The 20,813-nt window shown below is 38.0% G+C and overlaps 1 protein-coding gene across 1 annotated transcript in view; it reads right to left on the bottom strand.

The window, feature by feature from the left end:
- The window catches only part of Trhr (thyrotropin releasing hormone receptor), a 41,054-nt gene extending 21,576 nt beyond the window's left edge, over positions 1–19,478 (bottom strand). Inside the window, exons 1-2 of the mRNA XM_046464928.2 lie at positions 19,250–19,478; positions 17,914–18,781 (exon numbers count right to left, since the gene is read on the bottom strand). Of these exons, the coding sequence (XP_046320884.1) occupies positions 17,914–18,702 (789 nt within the window). The 5' untranslated portion in view covers positions 18,703–18,781; positions 19,250–19,478. The remainder of the gene's footprint in view (positions 1–17,913; positions 18,782–19,249) is intronic.
- Positions 19,479–20,813: the final 1,335 nt, after the last annotated feature.

The following is a 20,813-nucleotide window of genomic DNA, read 5'->3' as shown; positions in this document are numbered from 1 at the left end:
CCATCTACAGACTACAGCAGGTGGCCTAATGGCCCTGCGGAAACCATTCCCTTGGCTTCTCTATCACACTCTTCTCATTTACAGTGGGAAAGGCTTTCCTTTTCTCTTCCAGCCACTTCGGGCTGTTGTCTTGACTACAACACTTACAGGTTGTTAAACCTGGGGCTGTCGCCATTTCTAAGTCACAGTGTTTCCTTATGCAAAATGGGGACATAAATTTTACCTATTTCATAGGATTGTGGCATGGATACATGCTGTGCTATAAGGGCTCATGCCAGTGCATGGACACACAGTGAATTCCAGAGAAATGAAAGCTATTTTTGAAACTAATAACAGAAAACACTCATTACTCATTTTGACTATTTTGATAGCAAGAAGGTACTGTCATTATCTCCTTTATAAGTGAAGGAACTCATATGCCACTCACAAATGGTAAACTCGGATTTGAATCAATCAGAATAGTGTCTCATCCTATCTCTTCCTAAAAAGTTCATAGATGAGGACTGGGAAGAGATTGTCATTCTTTCTCTTTTGGAAATGAAGAGAGCTAACCTAATATTTAGGTAAAGGAACATTTATCACAAACTTTTCTTGACTGCTGACCTACCTAACGGGCCTTATTCCAGCACTGGGGAATGTTTCAGTTCTGAACTAGAACACAGAATGCATTTTCTTTTAGAATGAGTGTTAGAAAAGTTTATGAAATGTAATTGAATAGTATCATTAAAAATATACTTCCTGTGCATTAAAGCCAAATGACCTTTGTAGGTCAACCTGGTGTTTTAGCATTACCTCAATCAGAAAAACTTGGTTGAGTTTCAAGCATTAATTTATAAATGACATTTGTCAGTGCCTGCTTTAGTATAGTTTTGATATAGGATCAAACACCACCATACTTTGAAAATAGGCCATTTAATATTTCTAACTGCCCTATTTAAAATGATACCTTTCCTACTTCAACATATCCTTATCCCCCGTGTTGTCCTGTTTTATCTCCACAATCTTATGTGCTATGATTCAATATAATATGTGCATTCATTTTTTGATATCCTTTATCTTTCCTTTGTCTTAGAATGTCAGGTCCACAGGACAGAGATCTTTGTCTTATTTGTTCATTGTTGTTTCCCAAGCCCTAAGGCACTGCCTGCAACATTCAAACAGGTTTCAATACATTTTTGTGGAAAAAAAAATGAATTTAGCTGTCATGTATATAAGGAAAAGTTCCCTTTTTCTTGGGCAGATATAGCCCATTCTGTAACCCATTTTGAGATATTAGTACTAAGGGCAAATGTGTGAGGATGTAGAATAAAATGTTGCTGTCAGAGGCTTTGAATTAGAGGTTAAGCTTAGATTCTTTGCTCTTCAGTTTTTCTTGAATGAGTAACTTTGAGTTCAATGTTGTCAAATCTCAGACACCTCATTTTTAAAACTGAGAAGATCAATTATGCCTGTGTCTTAGATGCAAATGAGATAATGTGTGAAAATTCTTTAGCATCATGGCTGGCACACAGTAAGGCCTGAATAATAAAAGTTAATCCAGACTGGAGCCTACTCAAATGAGACAGGCTGTTTCCAAGGTTGCATTGCTAGAAGACCATCGGAAAAGTCTGGTGCATATTAATGGAAGAATCTAAGTGAGAATGGTTACACTGTGATTCTTGAATGTGGGTGAGAAAGCTGTAAAGAGGCTTGTAAGACTTATTTGGGGACATTTTCAAGAGTCTCCATGCTCTAGAGAGTCTACAATGTTAGGTGCATCTTAAGAATTTATGTTGTGATGTGACTCTGCTGCTGAGAGAGGAAAAGGTCTGTGCCTCTCTGATTTTGGGGTGAAATAAATGTTGATAACAAACGTATAATACATTATAAAGATATTAAATGCTCAGCTTTTCATGGTGCCTGTAAACATGACAAGCACACGACATATTGGCTAGTTATGACACAAGGAAATGGCTACTCCTTTCAAAAGCTTTTGGCAAACAGCATTTCTCCCAATGCTCCAAAGGAATAGTTTTCCAGGAGATTTTACTTCTGAATGAAGACACTTCTATTTTAGGGAAAATGGTTTCCTGAATTTTATGCTTGCTAATCATCATTCTTCAAGTTGTCTTTGTGACAAATTGTTGGGTTTTTTTCAAAGAATACTTTACATTTCTCAATTTTACCAAATAACCTGGCTCTCTACCCTTAATATTGGAGATCATGTGGGGTCAGTTTGGCTGAGGCAGAAAGGTGACCTTGCCAAATGAACAGAATTCTAATGATAAAAGCTTTTTTTTTTTTTTTTCCAGTAACTCTTTAAAAGACAGCAGAATTATCTGACAGTGGGCTTACATGCAGGTGGCAGTTTGCAAAAATTAATGGATCTTCCTTTATGCTACCATGACCTTCTTAATGACCACTAAAAGTTATTTGAAATAATTCATTTTGTCAATGCCCAGAAGTTTATATTTTTTGACTATAGGAGCCTAATGAGTATATGAGATTTCTTCTGTTGCCGCAGTATTCCTGACTTAAAAAATAATAATAATAAAAAAAGAATCAAGATTGCTTTCTCTATTTGTAGCATGCATATACGTGGATACCAATGTGATTTAATAACATCTTTTAGTTAATTATTCTGAGGACATGGGTGAAGTTGAGGAGGATCCAGGAACAGAAACTGTTGTTCATTAGCTTAAAAGCCTCGGTCGATAATAGCAGTTTTCCACCTGTCTGGATTTTGGGTCTGCATTGGATTTTGAGTGGCTGACACAGACTCCTTGAGATTGGAGAGCACCCCTCAGGAATAAACAAACATCCCGTGATGCAGAAGTGAGACCAGTGCATGGAGAGAGAACTCCTTTCTGCCTTTTGCCTTTAGTGCTCTCAAAGGTTTTGGTGAAGCACAAAGAAACCAACATGCTTGCTTATATAGGAGGCTTCAAGCACTCTTGAGCTTGCTGATCCCTATTTATTAAAAGAATCTGGACCCCATGATGCCACATTCCTTTGAGGTAAAGTCAATAGCAAAGTGAAGTCAAGAACTGTGGGCAAAATGGAGTGTGTTGCTTTTTCCCCAAGACTAATTGCTTCTAAGTGTACTTCCAGAATTCTCCAAAGATAAAGTAGAAAAAAAAAAACACAAGGTATTAGAGCAGAAGGAAAAAACAGATTGTGCACATCAGACGTGTCTTCTGGGAATGCTGATAAAGGAGGGACCTGGCTCAAAATTGTGGAAAAGAATTACCGCTTGTGAGCTGGTACTGCTCACAGTGTTTTTGAGTAAGTTTTATTGAGGCACAAGCTTCGATTGATCTGGAGTCATGATTTCAGGCTGAACTTTTTAGCAAATAAAATAAAGAAATGAATAAATAGACCACTAAGAAATTCGGATAACCTATCACTTATTACCTCATCAGTTCATTTTTTTCTAAACAGTCATGGGACTTAGCATGTTATCCTCGTATCCATCACTTCCTTCTCTCACTTCCTACAGTGAACACTGAGGCCTCTCCCAATGCCCCCTCTTCTTGCCATCACCCTCAGTACTCTTAATTGAGGACTCTCCATTTTTACCAGTTTGTAAGAACTCGCCACTTTCTGACCCATAGTCTAACGTTGATCTGCAACCAGGATCATCTTTATCTCTTTTCCTGTTGTATTCATGCTTTTTTATTGACTTGTTTATCTTTTTACTTAATGACACACATTTATTCACATATACTTCCATGTGTAAGACACTGTGTGGGTCTGCAGATGGCTCGATGAATCAGACACAGTTCCTACTGAGGAGGAGTTGTATCCCTTTTACCTCCTCAGGAAACACACCTCATCAATACTGAGTCTTCCTCGTGTATCCACCGAGAATTCTTCCCACTCCACTATCTCTTTCTCATCAAGATGTAAAAGGCTAAGGTTTTTCTATCTTAAGTAAACCAAAATAAAACAATCAAGAATGCCTGGCCTTATTTCTCTGTGGCTTGTCTACTGTTACTCTTCCCAGTTTCTCCCCATCCATTATTTATCAGCTGTATGAAATTTGATTTATTTCCCCCAACACTTTAAGGAAACTGCACCCATAGAGGTCACCAGTGCCCCCTTTGGATGGTTTTTGGTCCTTATCATTACTATTTTCTAATGATCATTGCTGGGAGAGTCTCTTCCTTGGGTTTCTGTGACTCTGCTTTCTTTTCCTGGTTTTCTTGCACTTTCTGTGGCTATTTCTTCTCTCTATTTGAACAGGCTCTTTACCCCATTCTAGATACTCCAAGGTTTCTGTACCACAAAACCTTCTTCTAATTTGGTGTTATCCACAAACCATCTGTATACGAATTGTTTGGAGATCTGTACCTCCAACCTTTTCTTTTTTCTGTGCTGTGAATCTATTACTGGACCCTGGTAGACTACAGACATTTAAAATACAACGCAGACAAAACTAAACATGTCCATTCCACTGAAATCTGTTCTCCTCTCCTTATTGTCCATGTGTAGCTAAGTTATATTATTCAATTAGGAAGAGCTGTAGCTAACATTTACTATTACCATGTTCTAGGTACTGTGAGATGTACTTTATATAGGTTTTTGCATCAAGTCCTAAAAAACCTGTGGAGAAAGGTACTATTATTGTCATTTTTTTTACAGATATGCAAACCGAGGCTCAAGGTTATAAATTCATTGGCCACTTTATACAGTCAGGGGCCAACTCTGGCTCTGACCCCAAGGAACTAGATTTCAGAATTCAATCTCTCCACTGTCACACTACTTTCTATCATTGGCTCCAGTGTCACCTTTGACTCTTTTCTCTCTACATCTGCTCACAGGAACTCTATTGATTCTGTTCCAATGCATTGGTGTCTTTCTTTCTATCCTCACTGTGGCTTACTTTATTGTATTTTGCCTTTGCAGGATGATTCACATGATCTTGCTTGTGTGTGTGTGTGTGTGTGTGTGTGTCTGTGTGTGTGTTGCAGTCCTCTCCTAATTAACGTTGAGTCAATTCTTTGTCTACATTGAAGACAGAATGATCTTCCTCACACTTGAATTGGATTATGACACATTTGCCTTGCCTTCTCTCAATGACTTTTCATAGCCTTTAGAATCTTCTCAAAATCTTATACTATAGAAAAATCTATTTCCTGCTTCTCCTTATTTTATTCTTCTCCTCTTTTGCTGCCCAGACTTAAGGGGCTGCTAGCAGTTCTCAGAACTGATTGTATTCTTTCTAGACTTCTGGTCTTCATCCATAGAGTTCCATTGCAGAAACCATCTTCCTTCCCTTCTTCATCTACAAAATAACTATTAATTCACAGGGCTGAGCTTAGGAGTCCTAGTTTCTAGAATATTTTTCTGTTGCCTACCTCTCACCAAGCCATCTAGGTCCAGAGCCATTAATGTATGTTTTTTACTATAATGCCACTTATTCTTCTAAGGCTTTATCACTTTACTTTTCCATGTTTTTGTTCTACTAAACTGCAAACTTCTCATGAGCAGAAACTGTCTTATTCATTTTTTTTTATACTAGTGCCTACCATAATACCTAGCCTATAATAGATTTAAATCAGAGGTGAGGAAGTGCAAATCTGTCCTGAATTTATTCCCTGCTCCTTCCTTTCCTGTTTCACCATCTCATGTAACAATGCCCTCCAAGGGAAAGTAACAAGTTAACCAGACCAAGCTTGATCCAGGATAGCACCTCCATCACGCACTGTGGTGGGTCTATACAGAAGAATTGATTTGATTGCTCTTAACTTATGGAGAGAGATGTCTAATTGATTCCTAAAGAAATCCCTGGAGGTCCATCCTAGCACTTTATAATCTCTAGTGAAATATTTTTCTTATGAATTGGCCCCGAATCTAAACCTCATTCTATCTTTTGTGATAAAACCGCAAATGTTTGCGTGCATTCCTTTTTCTCACCCTCTGTCACCCAAATTTTATGTCTGCATAACTTTTCAAACGTTTGCCAAGCAGAATCAGTCACACTGTGGAGCTCCTATCAGAGGAAGCATGGCAGGATGTCAGTCCCACGCACTGGCAGTGGCAGGATCACTCGACTTTACAAATGATCTTTTAAAATTCATGGAGTGCTCTGCATTTGCCTGGCCTCTGTCGCCTCTCCTCTCACAGTGGTGCCACCTCTCTCACTGAATCACTTCCTTGTTTTCTAAGCTAAGCACTGCTGCCTGCAGAAAATACACCAAATTCTCCCAATATCGTAAATCCCCATAAAACTCAAGCAGCAATGGCTCTGAATGGAGGGGCACAGCACGCCTCATTCACTTGCAGAAACTCTACAGTTATGTTCACGGTGATTCATCCAAGGGGCACCGACAAAAGTCATCAGGGCTCTTTATGAAGGGTTACAATATTTTCTTTTCCAAAATATTATCTATGTGTATTCAATTAAACATGGCTGTCAGTGTTCGAATTTTTCATTCTATTCCTTGTGTATATGGCTTTTGGTCTTGTCTAATTTTCAGAGTTAATTCAACTTTGAATTTATTCGAGTTCTTCTCACATGCCACCATACCGCTCTGAAGTGTGGTGTTTGATCCCAGTGGCCAGGCCACGAGTTCTGGTTCATATACATCTACTTATATTTTTTAACTGCATCTTCCTTTACTTCTTGGCTCCTTTTTTTTTTTTTTTTCTTTACTATCCTTCTCAACAGGAAACATCCACTAAAACTCTGTCCTTACCCCACTGGCTATGTTCTGAGGGGAACCAGTCTTCATTTTTACTTAAGTCTCTCTTTTAGCCTCTTAAGTCTTACATTTTTCTAGACTGCAGTTTTTGTTACACTGGCCTTTCCTCTTTCTGAATTCAAACCTAGTCATGCCTTCTTTCCATTATTTTAATGATTCCCAAATCCACATATCCAAAGCTGGCCACTCACAATCTAATATTTCCAACTCTCACATGTGATACCTTATCTTAAATGAATATTTCTGACAGTGTTGTAAACTCTCTTCTTCAACATTTTGTCATTAATTCCACCATTTTCAGTCTCCTGAAAAAAAAATCTTTAGGGTCCTGTTTGATCATTTCATTTTCTTTATATTTTACACCCAGGCTTTACTAGTTTAGTCACTTAACATTATGTTCATAAGCAGCATGAGAACCATCATGGACACAAAATGGATGGGATAATGTTTCTGCCATGGTGGAAGGTAGAATCTGGTAGGAGATGTAGGTATTTGATCAATTTTTTTTTAACAGCAACGTGACCGTACATATGAAAGTATAAAGTGCTACAAATCCAAGAAAGAAAGCCCAAATCCTGCCAGTTGGAGGTCAGGAAAACCTGTTTTGAGAAGTGACCTATTAGTAGATTGGAAGTCCTAGAAAGAGCTACAGAATGTAGCTACAGATTAGGGAGTAAACACACTGGCTTGGAAGCACGATAGAGTATATCAGTGAAGGAATTGCCTGCAGAGGATAAGGGGAATGGGTTTGGGAAATTAATTAGGATCATAAATGTCTGAGTATGCCATGATAATGACTCGGAATTCAGTGTATAAGAAATAAGAATATTGGAGATTTTCAAATACTATTTTGATGGTATGGCTTGCATTTTAGATAATTCTGGCAGCACTCTGGGAGATGAGTTGGAAGATGGGATTAAAAGTCAGGGAGATTAGTTAGGGAGCTTCCACAAGTTTGGCAAGGCAACTTTGTACTGTACAACTTTGTACTGTGCTTACAGTACGGAGGAAAAAACAAGGAGTCTGGGATTAAGGCAGTAGTAATAGAAAGGAGAGGTTGGCTGTGAGAGGGATTTCAGAAGAAAGAATTCCAGGTAAAATGATTTGAGGAGAGTAGGTATATTTGAAATTGACACTTAAGAAATGAAAAGAGGGAACTGATTATGGTTCTGCAAATAGATAACACAGATAGTGAAGACTCATTTGGAATGGAAACTTCAACAGTGAAGTGTCACATTTTATTGAATGTGAATTTCTCTGACAGCGCTCAATGGCATTATGAAGGAACCAAGAAGGTGGGTGTTGATGGTGACTTGGTTTTATTGATCCAATCTCAGCATGTATATCCTCTGAATTTACTTCCCATTTTTTCTTAAAATAAACATTGACTTATATCCACTACCTTTCCTTAGATAGAACATACTTATTTTAATTCTGAGATTTTTTTCCTGTTGAAATGATTCTTCCCTTTCCTCCTTTATTTGAAATGACCTCTCTTCTTTCACTTTTTAAAATCATTTCCATCTCTACACTTATTTCATGTTACCATCTCTAAGAAATTTACTTTAACCTCCACCAATCTCATTTAAAAATATTTATTTTTTAGTTGTAGTTGTGAATACCTTTATTTTATTTATTTATTTTTATGTGGTGCTGAGGATCAAACCCAGGACCTCGCATGTGCTAGGTGAGTGCTCTACCACTGAACCACAACTGCAGCCCCACCGATCTCATTTTTATTTAATTGTTTTTGCCCTCTAGGTTGAAATTATAAAAGGTTTGTAACAGGAGTGCTGGGTTAAAATCTTTTTTTTAAACCATCTAGTTTTAAAAAATAAACATCTATTTAAACCACTAGTCAATGATATTTAGCTGCTGTTATGAATGTGACTTCTTATTGTAGATTTTGAGCTAATTTTGAGCATATGATAGGAGCTCAAAATCTACCTCTGTTATAACCTCTATACCAGTATATATTTTTGATATTTCATGAATAAGGAATGAATAAATAGTACTTAAAATATAGTATGTAATTTACATGTAGTAAGTATGAATATTTTAGTGTTTAAGTATTTCCTCATAGCAACCCTATAGATATTATTAGTATCCCATTTTACCTATGAACAAACTAAAGAATCAAGAAATAAAATAACTTATCCAAAGATATAGAGATTGTATTATAGTTTGTATGTGAAATGTTCCCCTAAGGCTCATGGGTTGAAGGCTTGATCGCCAATATGGCAATATCCAGAGATAGGGCTTTGGGAAGTGTTTGGATCATCAATAGATCAATCCACTGATGGATTCATAATTGAATGAACTGTTGGGAAGTGGTAGAAATTGTGGGAGGTGGGGCCTAATTGGAAGGAGTAGATCACTGGGGGTATGCCTCTTTAGGGTATATGCTGTCCTCCCCCACTTAACCCCATGCCCCGCCCTGAGGTTCATGGTCACTATGAGAAGCTGTGCTTGGCCATACTCCTCTGCCATGTTCTGTCACACCAGAAGTCCTAAAGCTCAAACTCTGACTCTAGAGCTCATGCTCAACTGACCTCCAGTGTATGTCCAATGCATGGAACCTCTTGATCTAACTGCAGGCTGAGCTCGAAACCTTAACTGAATATTTTAGAAAAGTATGAAAGTCTCAAGAGTGGGGAAGGCTTTAAGAGTAAAGAGAAATTACATGAGCAAAGTACAAGGTACAAATGAGCTTGTAAGGGAGATTCTTGGTGATATATTTGATTTTGGAGAAAGAAATAAAATTAGGTAAGACCATTCTTCCACTTGTATTCTGTGCCATAATTAATAATACCACTGCCTACCCCAGTTAAGAATCCAGAATTCCCTTCAGGAATATCTCTTTTCTTTATCTATCAAATTAATCATTAAACCCTACTGAATTTGCCACCTAAATATTTCTCATCTATCTTCCTTCCTAACCATCTCTACCTACCCCCTAACTCAAGCCTTCCTTGCTTTTTGCCTAGATTACAATAGCTTCATCCCTGTTTCTCTGGTCTGGGCTGACTCCATCAAACAATTTAAGAGCAAAGTTCCCAAGAGTCAAGTTGCATTTGTCACTGTGAGTATGAAAGGCTTTCAAAGCAGTGGTTCCCCGTTACCTAAAAACCAAATTTAGATGACTTGCAGAGCCTTTCATGGTCTCACTCTGTGCTCAACTTGGTTTTGTGAATGACTACTTACTGGTGTGAAGGTCTTGATTTTGTATGCTGGCTTGGAAAACACCGACTTATTCTTCAAGAGTGGGAGTGAGTATTGCTCCATAGGAGGCGTGCTCTCCATCCTGAGGTTATGGTCATCCACACTGTTGTTGCCTCTTCTACACACCTTACAAACTAACTTCAGGCTTCCTGCTTATTTTTTTCATGTCAATCTTTTGTATATCACTGTAAGTTCCACAAGATAGTGACTACATTTGGTTCTCCAGAATAGTGCTTGGCATGAAATTGGCACTTAATAAATGTTTATTAAATTAAACAGATAAAGAGTAAGCAAAGCCAGAACAATGATAAAGGGTAATATTTTATAGGACTTTGAAAGCCAGAGAGAATTGGAGATTTAAAAAATAAAATGATGTGTGCAAATCATTTTAGGAAAATTAGTCACATGGGACACTCAAATAAATTTATTATCATCTTTAAACCTGTGCTCATATTGTTTTCCTTCCCTGGGTTGCCTCTGCTCTGCCTCATAATCCCTCTGGCCAACGTGTCTCACAAGAAAGACAGAATGATTTTTTTTTTTTTATAACAAAGAGAATTATTATTTGAGTCTGCCGTGTTTCTAAGTCAGCCTGACCTGTGTGGTGGGAGAAATCTTCCTAAAAGTTCTTATCTACTCACTTAATCACTATCACACAGGTTAGTTGCACTTTGGTTAGTTTGTAATGCAAAAAGGACTTGTTAAAAGACAGGACTGGATAAGGATAAGGATATTGCCCAAATAAACATCAGTTTTCTCAGGAAGCAAAACAGTTTTGACTTGACCAAGCCTCCAAGTGTGCAAGCATTTATCTTTCATTTATTATATATAAATGATTACTTGTTTAAGATATAACCACACAAAAAGGAGTGTGCTGGTAAATATTTAACAATCATCTCTCCACAAAAAAAAAAAATGAGGGCTGGCTAGATCATTACATTTACCAATTTCTGTAGTGTAAATAATCCAACCACAGCCAACTTGAAGCAAGCATCATGATGGCACTGACTGCAGAGTTGGGAAGGAAGACTAACAACCTGTTCTTGCAAAGCCTGTACTCCCTGGCTGGGTATGTACATGTTGGGGATCCAAGTGTATACCAAATTCAGTGCAGTAGGTACTGGGAACACAAGACCTTACTCTTAAGGATGCTAGTGGGTATAGGGAAGACAAGACAGGCTAATAACTATGATACATAAGAATTACTAAACAGAAACATATGCAAACTACAGTGAATGCATAGGAAGAACACCTAACTTATATAGTTTTAGTTAGGGATTTAGCTATATAAACCTGCCTGAGAAATTTTGGGAAGTCTTGATGGGGTGCAATGGAGCATAATTTGAATTGAGACTTGAAAGATAATTTGGAGTTTGCCAGATAAAGGGTGTTCCAGCTGAGAGAGCATAGCATGTTCAGAGAACTACCAATAATTCAATGTTACTGGAGCATAAAGTGTAAGTGAGAGAGCCATGAAAGATGAAGCTGAAAATGTAGGGAATGGCCAAGATCTTCTTTGTGTTGGGAAGTTTAAACTCTAGGTCTCAGGGGACTCTAAAGATTCTTTTGATAAGATATATCTGTGTTGGAGAGATTCCCTCAGTCAGCATCATGCAGAATGACTTGTGGGGAGAGAGGAACTAGAGTTGGAGGGGCTGGAAAGTTGTGTGCTGAAATGGGTTGGCGAGAGATGGTGAACTGGGGCACTGGCAGTGTGGGTGGAGAAGTAGGTCAGCTACCAACACTATCAGCAGAACCACCAGAACTGCCTATTGCTTAGATTTGGGTGAGGGGTAATAGGAGAAAAAAGGCATTTAGAAGAACTCCCAGGTTTCTGGCTTGAGAATGTAAAATAAGAAAGAAAGAGGTAGAGGACTATGGATTTGATGTCATTACGTGACATCCAAAAGGCAATTGCATATGAAGACCAGGTGATGTGTTTTCTAGAACTGTGTCCTGGGGACTCATAGGTGGTTGATGTCAACATGTCTATAGAAGAAGTATGAAGAAGGTACAGGTAGGGCTAGGAGGGGGCAGGCATGCGCACAGCAGGGGCCACAGCATAGCTCAGATTTCTCTCCCCAGATAATCCCCTTTCATAATCTACTCCAACCATATGAAGACCATTCTGAACATACCTAGTCATCTCCCATCTACTCCTCCTCCTTTCTGTTGAATTGTCTTCCTCTCTTTGCTCCCTATCTCCTTATTACCATTTTCCAACATTTAGCCCTTCTCTACAGATGTAGCTCAAATCAGGTGCTCCATGAAGCTGTCTCCCGTTTCACTTCTCCCCTCACTGTGCATGTTCTCTTTTGTGAAAAGAGATTACTAGTAGATACAGCCAGCATGGATTCCTTGCAGGGGAAGAGTTTGTCTTCATATCCCCTGCAACCTCCATACCTAGGGAAGGGCAGGTGCCCTTGGAGTTATGAGTGTTTAATAAAATTGCAGAGGACATTAAATGACCTACTGTGAAATTTTACATAATGCCAACCCAACTCCAGCTTTACACCTTTCACCTTTCCCTCAGCTTATTTATAAAAGAGCAAAGGAGGCTAAAATGTTAGCTACAGCCCAGGTTTTGCCTGTCGGGAATTTGGGATATCTGCATTTTGAAGAATTCATGAGATGCTTTATAAAATAGTTTCTCATTTTCAAGGTTAACTGGTTTTCAGATATATTTTTATGTGGCCAAATTGAGAATTCTGTAAGAGTGCAGGTTTTCTTTTTCTATAGCCATGTAAGAAAATTTATTTTTCTCTACTGGTAGAATTATGGTGCAAAGCTGAAAATCTAAAATTGGGAATAAACAAGATCTGTTCAGCTAAGACAAAAGAACTGAAGCACATTACTGCAAAGGATTATCATTTAGTCAATTTATGGGATATGTGAGAAGTCTTTCCTTATACAAGATGTGAATTGGAAAGTGGAAAGCCAAGTTTTATAAATGAAAATAAAATGGCATGTTTTGTCTACCTGTGTGCTAAGTGACAACACTGTGCTTTTTTTCCAACTTCATATAGATCTTTATGCTATTAAGGATATAGTTGAACCCAGACAATCAGAACAAATAAAACAGTTAAAAATGAAAGATGGGCTCTTAAACTAGGGTAGGCTCTGATTTAGGGCCAATGCTGCAGACTCCAGTCTTTCTGCCTTGAAAAGTTCATCACTGGTTAAGCTGCCTGGAGGGCAAGGAGCAGGAGTTTCCTAGGATGGAGGTGGAGTTGGCAGCTGTGTAAGTCACATAGCCTAAAGGATTTTGTACTCCCAAATACCAGCTCTGCTGCCTGACATTCCACCAGCCTGGCTCTTTTCCTTTGTGACCTAAGGAATTTTCCTTGTTTAAGATTTTAAGAAGTTAAGTAGCACTGTAGCCAGAAATTAGAGGGAAATGAAAAGGGAGGACAAATCCAAGCCGTTTCATTATTTCAGCATTCTTCAAGCACAGCCTGTGAACGGGGATGGCTTAAGAGAGGGTCGTGAGGGCACCAGATGGGGTCATGGAGGATCACAGGCAGGAGAGAAGAGGATCTAATTAAACAGGAAGAGAGCAAGTATGAGTTTTTTTCTGATATGTCTTATTTGATCTCAGCAGTAACTCTGCGAGGTAAGAGGCAATTGTTTTGCCCATTTTAATGATGAGAAAACTGAGGTTTAGAGTAATGGACCTAATCAGTTTCTTTTACTCTGTGTGTTCTCTTTGAGAATAATAATCCCATTATGTTGTATGACGAAGCAGGAAGCAAGCGTATCTATATTCTGACTATCACAATCTAAAAAATGATCCGACCAAAACAGGAAGAGACGACAATGTGGTAATGATTTTGGTCTTTGAGAGGAGGGGGGTAAGAGATGCCTTTTTTTGTTTTTTTCTCCTTTTCCCTAGTTTTCTGTTTTCTATAATACACATGATTAATTTAATATCATCACCAAAAAGGCATATATTGCTTTAAAAAGGGAAGTTTTTGTTTCTTGGGCTATTAACCTTCTTTCTAGTTGGGTAGACATCTTTAAAGCATTTTATAGGAATAAAAATCGCTACTTTTAAGGATTGATTTGTCAAATAAAGCCACTAATAAAGTTTTTGCCATAAGTTCTTGGACCCTCTATTAGGACTGCTCTTGTTTCCCTACAGTTATACTATAAGAAAAGAAAAAGACACCAGAGACTCTACTGAAGATAAAAATTGGAAACCTGATCTCTAAGACAGTCTGAGTACATATCCCTGCATCCTGTGGAAACAAATATTCAAATTGAAGTAAGTATTCACATTATAGCCTTTTACCAAGAGGTTCCGGTGTTTTGTGATTTCAAAATACCAAAAGAACCAACCAATTAAATAGACTTATACAGTCAATGATAGAGATGTTTCATCTACATAATGCTCACGGAGCTAAGGGATCTTTCGGCATTGTATACACAGAGCTGGAATATAGCAAATGTGGTCATTTAAACTGTGCCCCTTCAAAATCAAAATGTCCAATTATAACGCAAAATATTTAATCAGTCAGATAATTCTTTTTTCTACTCATTTTCAAATCATAAATTTGAGTAATTTACTTTATTGATTTTACCTGATATTAAGGTGGTTTCCTAAAATATAATTGAATCTCTAAATAACAGGAAGAAAGAGATTCTGGCCTGGGTTTGCTATGTGAGGGATGTGAGTTAAAAATAAATAAGCAAACAAAAACTCATATTTGTCCTTTACAGATAAATGTTTTCTTATTTCCTTTTAAAAATGTAGCTCCTTTAGGCTATGCATATTAGACTTTAATAACTTGGTTAGAAAGACCTGGCTCAGAAGAGTATTTATTAAAATGTAAATTAAACTTGCCTAAAAGAAAATATGTAGGAAAAAAATATTAAAATTCCTTGGGTTATAGAAGTAGAGGTTTGAAACTTATGAAAATTCAAGAAAAGAACTGTTTCAGAAAAGGGAAAATGCAGATCATGGGTCACTCCTTTTGGCCCAAACTAACTTCCCTTCCTAGCTTACGTTCCCATTCACAAAGGGTGACACCATTCTTCCAAATGTGGAACTCTGGTGTCATATTGAATTGCCTTCTCCTCATCCTTCGTGTCTAATGTTTTCATAGTACACTCATTCTTTCTTTGAAATGCCTCTTGGGTTATATCTTAATTTAAATTCTCCTGATAGAGGATCTTACTATGTTAAGCCTGCATCACTACTAATAGCCTCCATAGAGGTCTTTCTGCCACCAGCCTGCAGGCCTTCAGAACTGCCTTTGCCTGTAGCTGTCAGATATCTCACATTCAGACACCACTTTCATCTTTGCTGCTCCCTGCTCAGTACTCACATCTTTTGTTGCTTCTGCATTAGATTCAGATTCCTCTCTCTGTGTGTCATGGTTGGGTCCTCCAGGTCTCTCTTTCTCTCTCATAGACATTTCTATCATTTCAATCTTATTTTTACTGTCTCCTCAAACACATTATTCATTTAAAGTCAACCAAGTTGACCCTACTTTTTGTGCCCATTCTTGTCCTCTTTTCGAACCTATACCATTTTTAATCCAGCCACCATGTCGTGTCTCTTTTGCATGGAGTGCTCTCCCTCTCACTTTTGCTTTTCAAATGCCACATCTTCCATGTAGACTTCTATGATCCCTGCCACCCTATCCAAACTCCCATCCCATCTATAATCAAGATTGAATTACATGACACACCTAAACACACTCCTATTGACTTATATGTCATCCCGTGTTTCTAAACGAGGGTGTTATTGGTATTTATAATGGTTCACTTCATCATGGTGCAGGGCTGTCTTACACTTGGTGTGACATTTGGCATCCCTGACTCCTACTTGCTGACCCTGATGTTATGGTGACAACCCCCAATGTTCTGAATACATTTGCAAATGCTCCGAAAAGTTCTTTAGAGAAGTTACTATACCATTTATGTATTGGCTCAACAAATAATCTTTAACAATGAATGCATATTTTAAAGAACAAATCATAGTTCCCATAGAGTTGCACAAGATATTTTAAAAGGTAGAAAGGAACATAATTAGCACTGAGGTGTTAGTCATTATTCCACTTTAGGTGTGTTTATAAGATAATTCACTGGACCCTCACACAGATCCTGGTGTTGCTATTATGAAGAAACAAGCTCAGAGAGTCCCATTTTTCCAAGGTCATATAGGTTGACTGGGATTCTGGCATTTAAGCCTGGAGTTGTTTGGAGCCAAATCTTTACCTTTTTCTTCTATCACACAGCCTCTATAAAGATAGCTTTGAAATAACACTGTGAACATGTAACCTAATTAGCAATTTAAAGTGCATTATTAATGCTGATAGGTACTAATGACTGTAATTGAAAGAAAGGACGTTAGACCAGACAAACATTTTATTTTCTAGAATTTATAACAAGAATATAAATTGGAGTCTAATGAATGAATTTTCTCACTGACTGTCTTTGCTGCAAATGTTAACCCATGTTTGGTTTCTAATTGAGATGCACATATTCTTTACTCTGTTATTGCATTCTTAATATTCATCTGAGCAGATGATCAACAGATCTTTCTACATTTTAATTATTCAAATTTTGGGTAGTAAAGGGCTAAATACACATATTAGGTAGCATTGCTAGATCCAAAGCCAGGGGAATCTAAGAACTAGAAATAATTGCTCAGGTCTTCTATTATCTGGGTGGCTTTAATAATAAATGTTATCTGAATCAAGAATTGCAGTATCATTTATAATGTTGCATAAGTTTTTTTGTTATAGTTTATTAATTATTTTGTGTCTATCTAAATGTCTAAAGCATCTACATTTTAGTAGTGTGTATTTATATATGTACACATATATATTCAGTTACAATTCTTCATATATTAGCTAGCCTAGAACTTAGGAAGTCGTAGTGTAAATGATCCATATTTGTACTTTAAAAAGTACACTCAGGTTCTATCTATGCACACTGTATTCCTTGCAGGAGAAAGAGAGAGAGAAAGGGGCAGCGGCAGGTGGGGTGGGGTGGGATTCAAGCCACTTGAAAGAACTAATATTTTTAATTTCATGTTTTCTCTTTTAGCAATGACAATACATGTTTATCATTTGTTTATTATGTTCAACAAAGAAGGAAAGGATCTAAAAGCTAAGTTTGTAAGTGCTTAGAACCATTGTGTATATATATATAAATGTGTGCATAATGTAAAAACATTTTATTCTTATATTGTCTTATAAATAGTATCTACTGTAATGAAGTTACACCTCATTTGCTAACAAAACCACGTTCAGTAATAAGAAAATGGGCATTCTGGTTATCTGAAAGAATAAAGGGGTTTTTAGTTATGCTTGGTCAGAAAAACAAACATTTAAGAAAACTTTACTTCTTTATAATGAATTCAGCTTAATGTTGGCCCTTTTGTTAGAACATTTCCTGAACAAAATGCTTTTTTAGCTTCTGCAACCTGGGACACTTTGGAGGGATCTAGAGGAAAAGGTAAGAGAATACACCCCCAGCAAGATGAACAAAATTATGTCCAGATGACCCAGTTATGTATCTCAGTTGTGGGTAACTATAGAATAGCAAGAAAAGTTTCATTATTTTGACTCAATTACTCTCTAAACTCTCTTGTTAACTTTGTGGTGCAATAGAATTCTTAAAGTTAATCCTTTGTCATGAAATAGAATTTTTTCCTATAGAAGCCAGAAATGGCCCAAATATTCTGACAACATTTCCATAGAGGCACAAATATTTTAAAGGTGGATTTCTAGAGTTTCTATTAACAGTTCCTTATATCTTAATAGTACCTGAACTGATATCTACTGGTGTACTATTGAATTTTCCCCCATCTATTTTTAGATCTCCAGTTGCTTTAGAGATGGATTTAATATGTAAAGCAGAGGCTTACACTGTGAAACATTTGCATGATTGCATTTTGGTTTCCCATCAGCTAAGTAGGGCAAAGTTGATCCCATCTCACAAGGAACTTTATTCCACATTTCCTCTATTGACTTGGAGGTTCGGCTTTGCTTACCTGCTTCCTTGAAGATACTGTGCTGTTGAAACATCTGTTAGAGGTATTTAAATTCAAATTCTTGTTCTGATGGGTTGAGTCATTTTTCCATGTCTTAGAGTTTTCTTTAGGGTCAGAAGGAATGGGATTTAAGAATAGGATTCTTGCTATGAATCCATAGAGGACAGTGGCCAGGATCATTGGCACCACATAAAAGACACCAAAGTCCATTAGGTAAATAGGTGAGTAGTAATTCCTGGAGATCTTGTAGCCACAGGACACCACAATAGCATCTTTGTAGGTGCTAATGTTGAGATCCAGCAAGAAAAACCAGAGCATGCAGTAGATGGAGGTGAAAGCCCAGACAAAGATGATGATCTTTTTGGCTCTGGAAAATGTGCAGAGAAACTGGGCTTTGATGGGGTGACAGATTGCTATATACCTTTCAATGGTAAAGGCTGTGATCGAGCAGGAGGATGCATTAATTCCCAAGTACTGGAGGTAAGTAATGCAGAGGCATCCGACGTAGCCATAGACCCAGGAACCATAGATACTGTCTGTTATGTTGGGGAGGCCAGCAGCCACTAGGACCATGAGATCGGCCACTGCCAGACTCACGAGGTAGCAGTTTGTGGGGGTCCTCATGTGCTTGGTTCTCATGACCACCAAGACCACCATGATGTTTCCCACGATGCCCAGACCACAAATAATGAGCACAAGTAAGATGGTGACCACTTGGTATTCTAGGGCCACCACGGCTTGTGGTTGAAGCTGGGTTTGGTTCAGTTCACTTACTGTTTCATTCTCCATCTTTCGTGGCTTGAAGTTTCTCTGAAGCACTTCTTAAAACATCTTTCAGCGTCCACCTTTATCGCAGTGGTTCTAGCCCCTGTGAAAGGTTATGTACATGTTCATTCACAGACAACTCTCTCTCCCTCTCCTTTCACCTTGTTTTCCCACAGTCACAGGGATCCTATGCACTTTGGAAAACTTCTTTTATTGCAACTAGTGTAGGATCAGTTTCCTCTTCATCAAGGAAAATGCTTTAAAAAAAAAGGAAACAGAAAGCTCCTTTTTGAAACAGTGCCCAAGTGAAAAACTAAACAATATATGCTAGCTAAAAATAAATACAAAGAAACCTCTCACATCCTTGGGAAAAGTATAATAAAGAAGAAAGGGTTCGAGGTACGGCGTGAAGGCAAGAAGCTCCAGGGTCAAGCTTGGTAGGAATTTAGCTGTGGCCTCCCTTGCTCTCAGGGGTTAAGATCTCTTTGGTATACAACAGTAAGGCTTCAAAACTACAATTTCCCATGTCCCCCGTCCCCCATACTCAACAGAGAATAATTTCTTCTCTTACCTTTTCCTCTCTCGCACTGCCTGCTTTTCCGGGTAGATGAAGTGGTAATAGGTCCAAGTTTCTAATCCTGCAGACAATCTCCTCTACACTGACAGGGAGACCACTTAGCAGCGTTCAGCCTTCAGAGCTGCAGTTCCTCTCAACCCTCGCAGCCCTTTTCAACTCATGACAGACCATGCAGACGCAGCAGCAGCAGTAGAAGCAGCAGTAGGAGCAGCCGCCAGGCTGTCAAATCATAGATCGTCCCCTAATGAGAGCTCACACACGCTCTGGCTCAAACACACATATGAGCGCGCACGCACATGAGCACACACACACACACACACACACTCACTTGTGCCTGTCAGTTCTGGCTGATTTATAATCTTCTCCTCTTGAAGGATTTACTTTTAAGTGTGTTGGTAATACAGTTCTCAATGGGAAAGGCTGAAATCACAGGCAAGGGGTCCGGAAGCAGCTTGTCTTGTAGTTGCTGATCCTCTAAGTTCTGCAGAAACTCCAGTACCTGAGCTTCCCTGAAATATAATCCCATTCCTTGCCTGACAGGATTTTTGGGGGTAGCAAATCCTGTTCAGTCTAGACACAGCCCTTGAAGCTTGAAATATCTGTCTGCACCGAAATCAGCTTCTTTCTCTACTATAGAAACTCTGAGAATGTTTCTCCATGGAATCAGTAAAATCAGCTCTCTCTTCTAATATTGTATGAATGGAAAATGAGTTAAAATTGATTTCAAACCATTCCCACTGTAATCTTCTGAGGATTATAAAATTATAATTTTAAAAAAAATGATTCAAGCTAAAAGCATCGATTGAAACCTGCACATGATGCGTTGAGTTTGGCTTTCAGCTCTGGCTCTAACTGCTCTGGGTGCCTTTCCCCTTTCTTCGATCCTCAGGACTACCAAGCACATGAATACCCGGCCATGGTTTGTCTTGATTTAATTCTAGGTGGAAAATCATCTAGTAGAATTCCAGCCCAGTGTCACTCTGGTACCACATGTCTGAAATGGAACTTTATAGATCCATTTTTTAAAGAAAAGTGTATTTTGGCTGTATTTTTATTTCTCTAAAGTAGACCATTGGCAAATCTGTACCTTTTCATGAAGCACAGAAAACATGTCTTTTTTCTTCAGACACCCACTGAATGCACCAAATATTAATGTTCATTTACTTTTATCTTAACTTACAATGAAAATATCCCTTAGCAAGATTTCTTGTGTGGTGAACTGATTATTTTTAAAAAGTTCAGATGCTCTTCCCTCTAGAAGATGTCAGTAGAAGAGTCCATTTTGAGTAGACAGGACTCTAACAATATAAAAAAAAATATCTCAAGTCAGATAGTAAAGAGAGAAGGTGACGTTCTGGATCATACCAAGTGACTCCTAACCTCTGAACTACAAAGTAATCCTTGGGTACCCATGTCTCCTTCCATATTATCTGTAGGTATAAATTAATGACCCATAAGTCACATTCAGACATGTAATGTTTGGCCTGCACAAGACATGATCAATATGATTTAAAATAATTAGATCATTTTTTACCTTTAAGAAATTGGGATAGAAATT

This window comes from Marmota monax, unplaced genomic scaffold (genome assembly GCF_021218885.2).
Source record: "Marmota monax isolate L192 unplaced genomic scaffold, Marmota_monax_Labrador192_F-V1.1 WCK01_AAM20220418_F8-fsc00003, whole genome shotgun sequence".
NCBI lineage: Eukaryota > Metazoa > Chordata > Mammalia > Rodentia > Sciuridae > Marmota > Marmota monax.
This window is presented reverse-complemented; position numbering and strand designations above follow the sequence as displayed.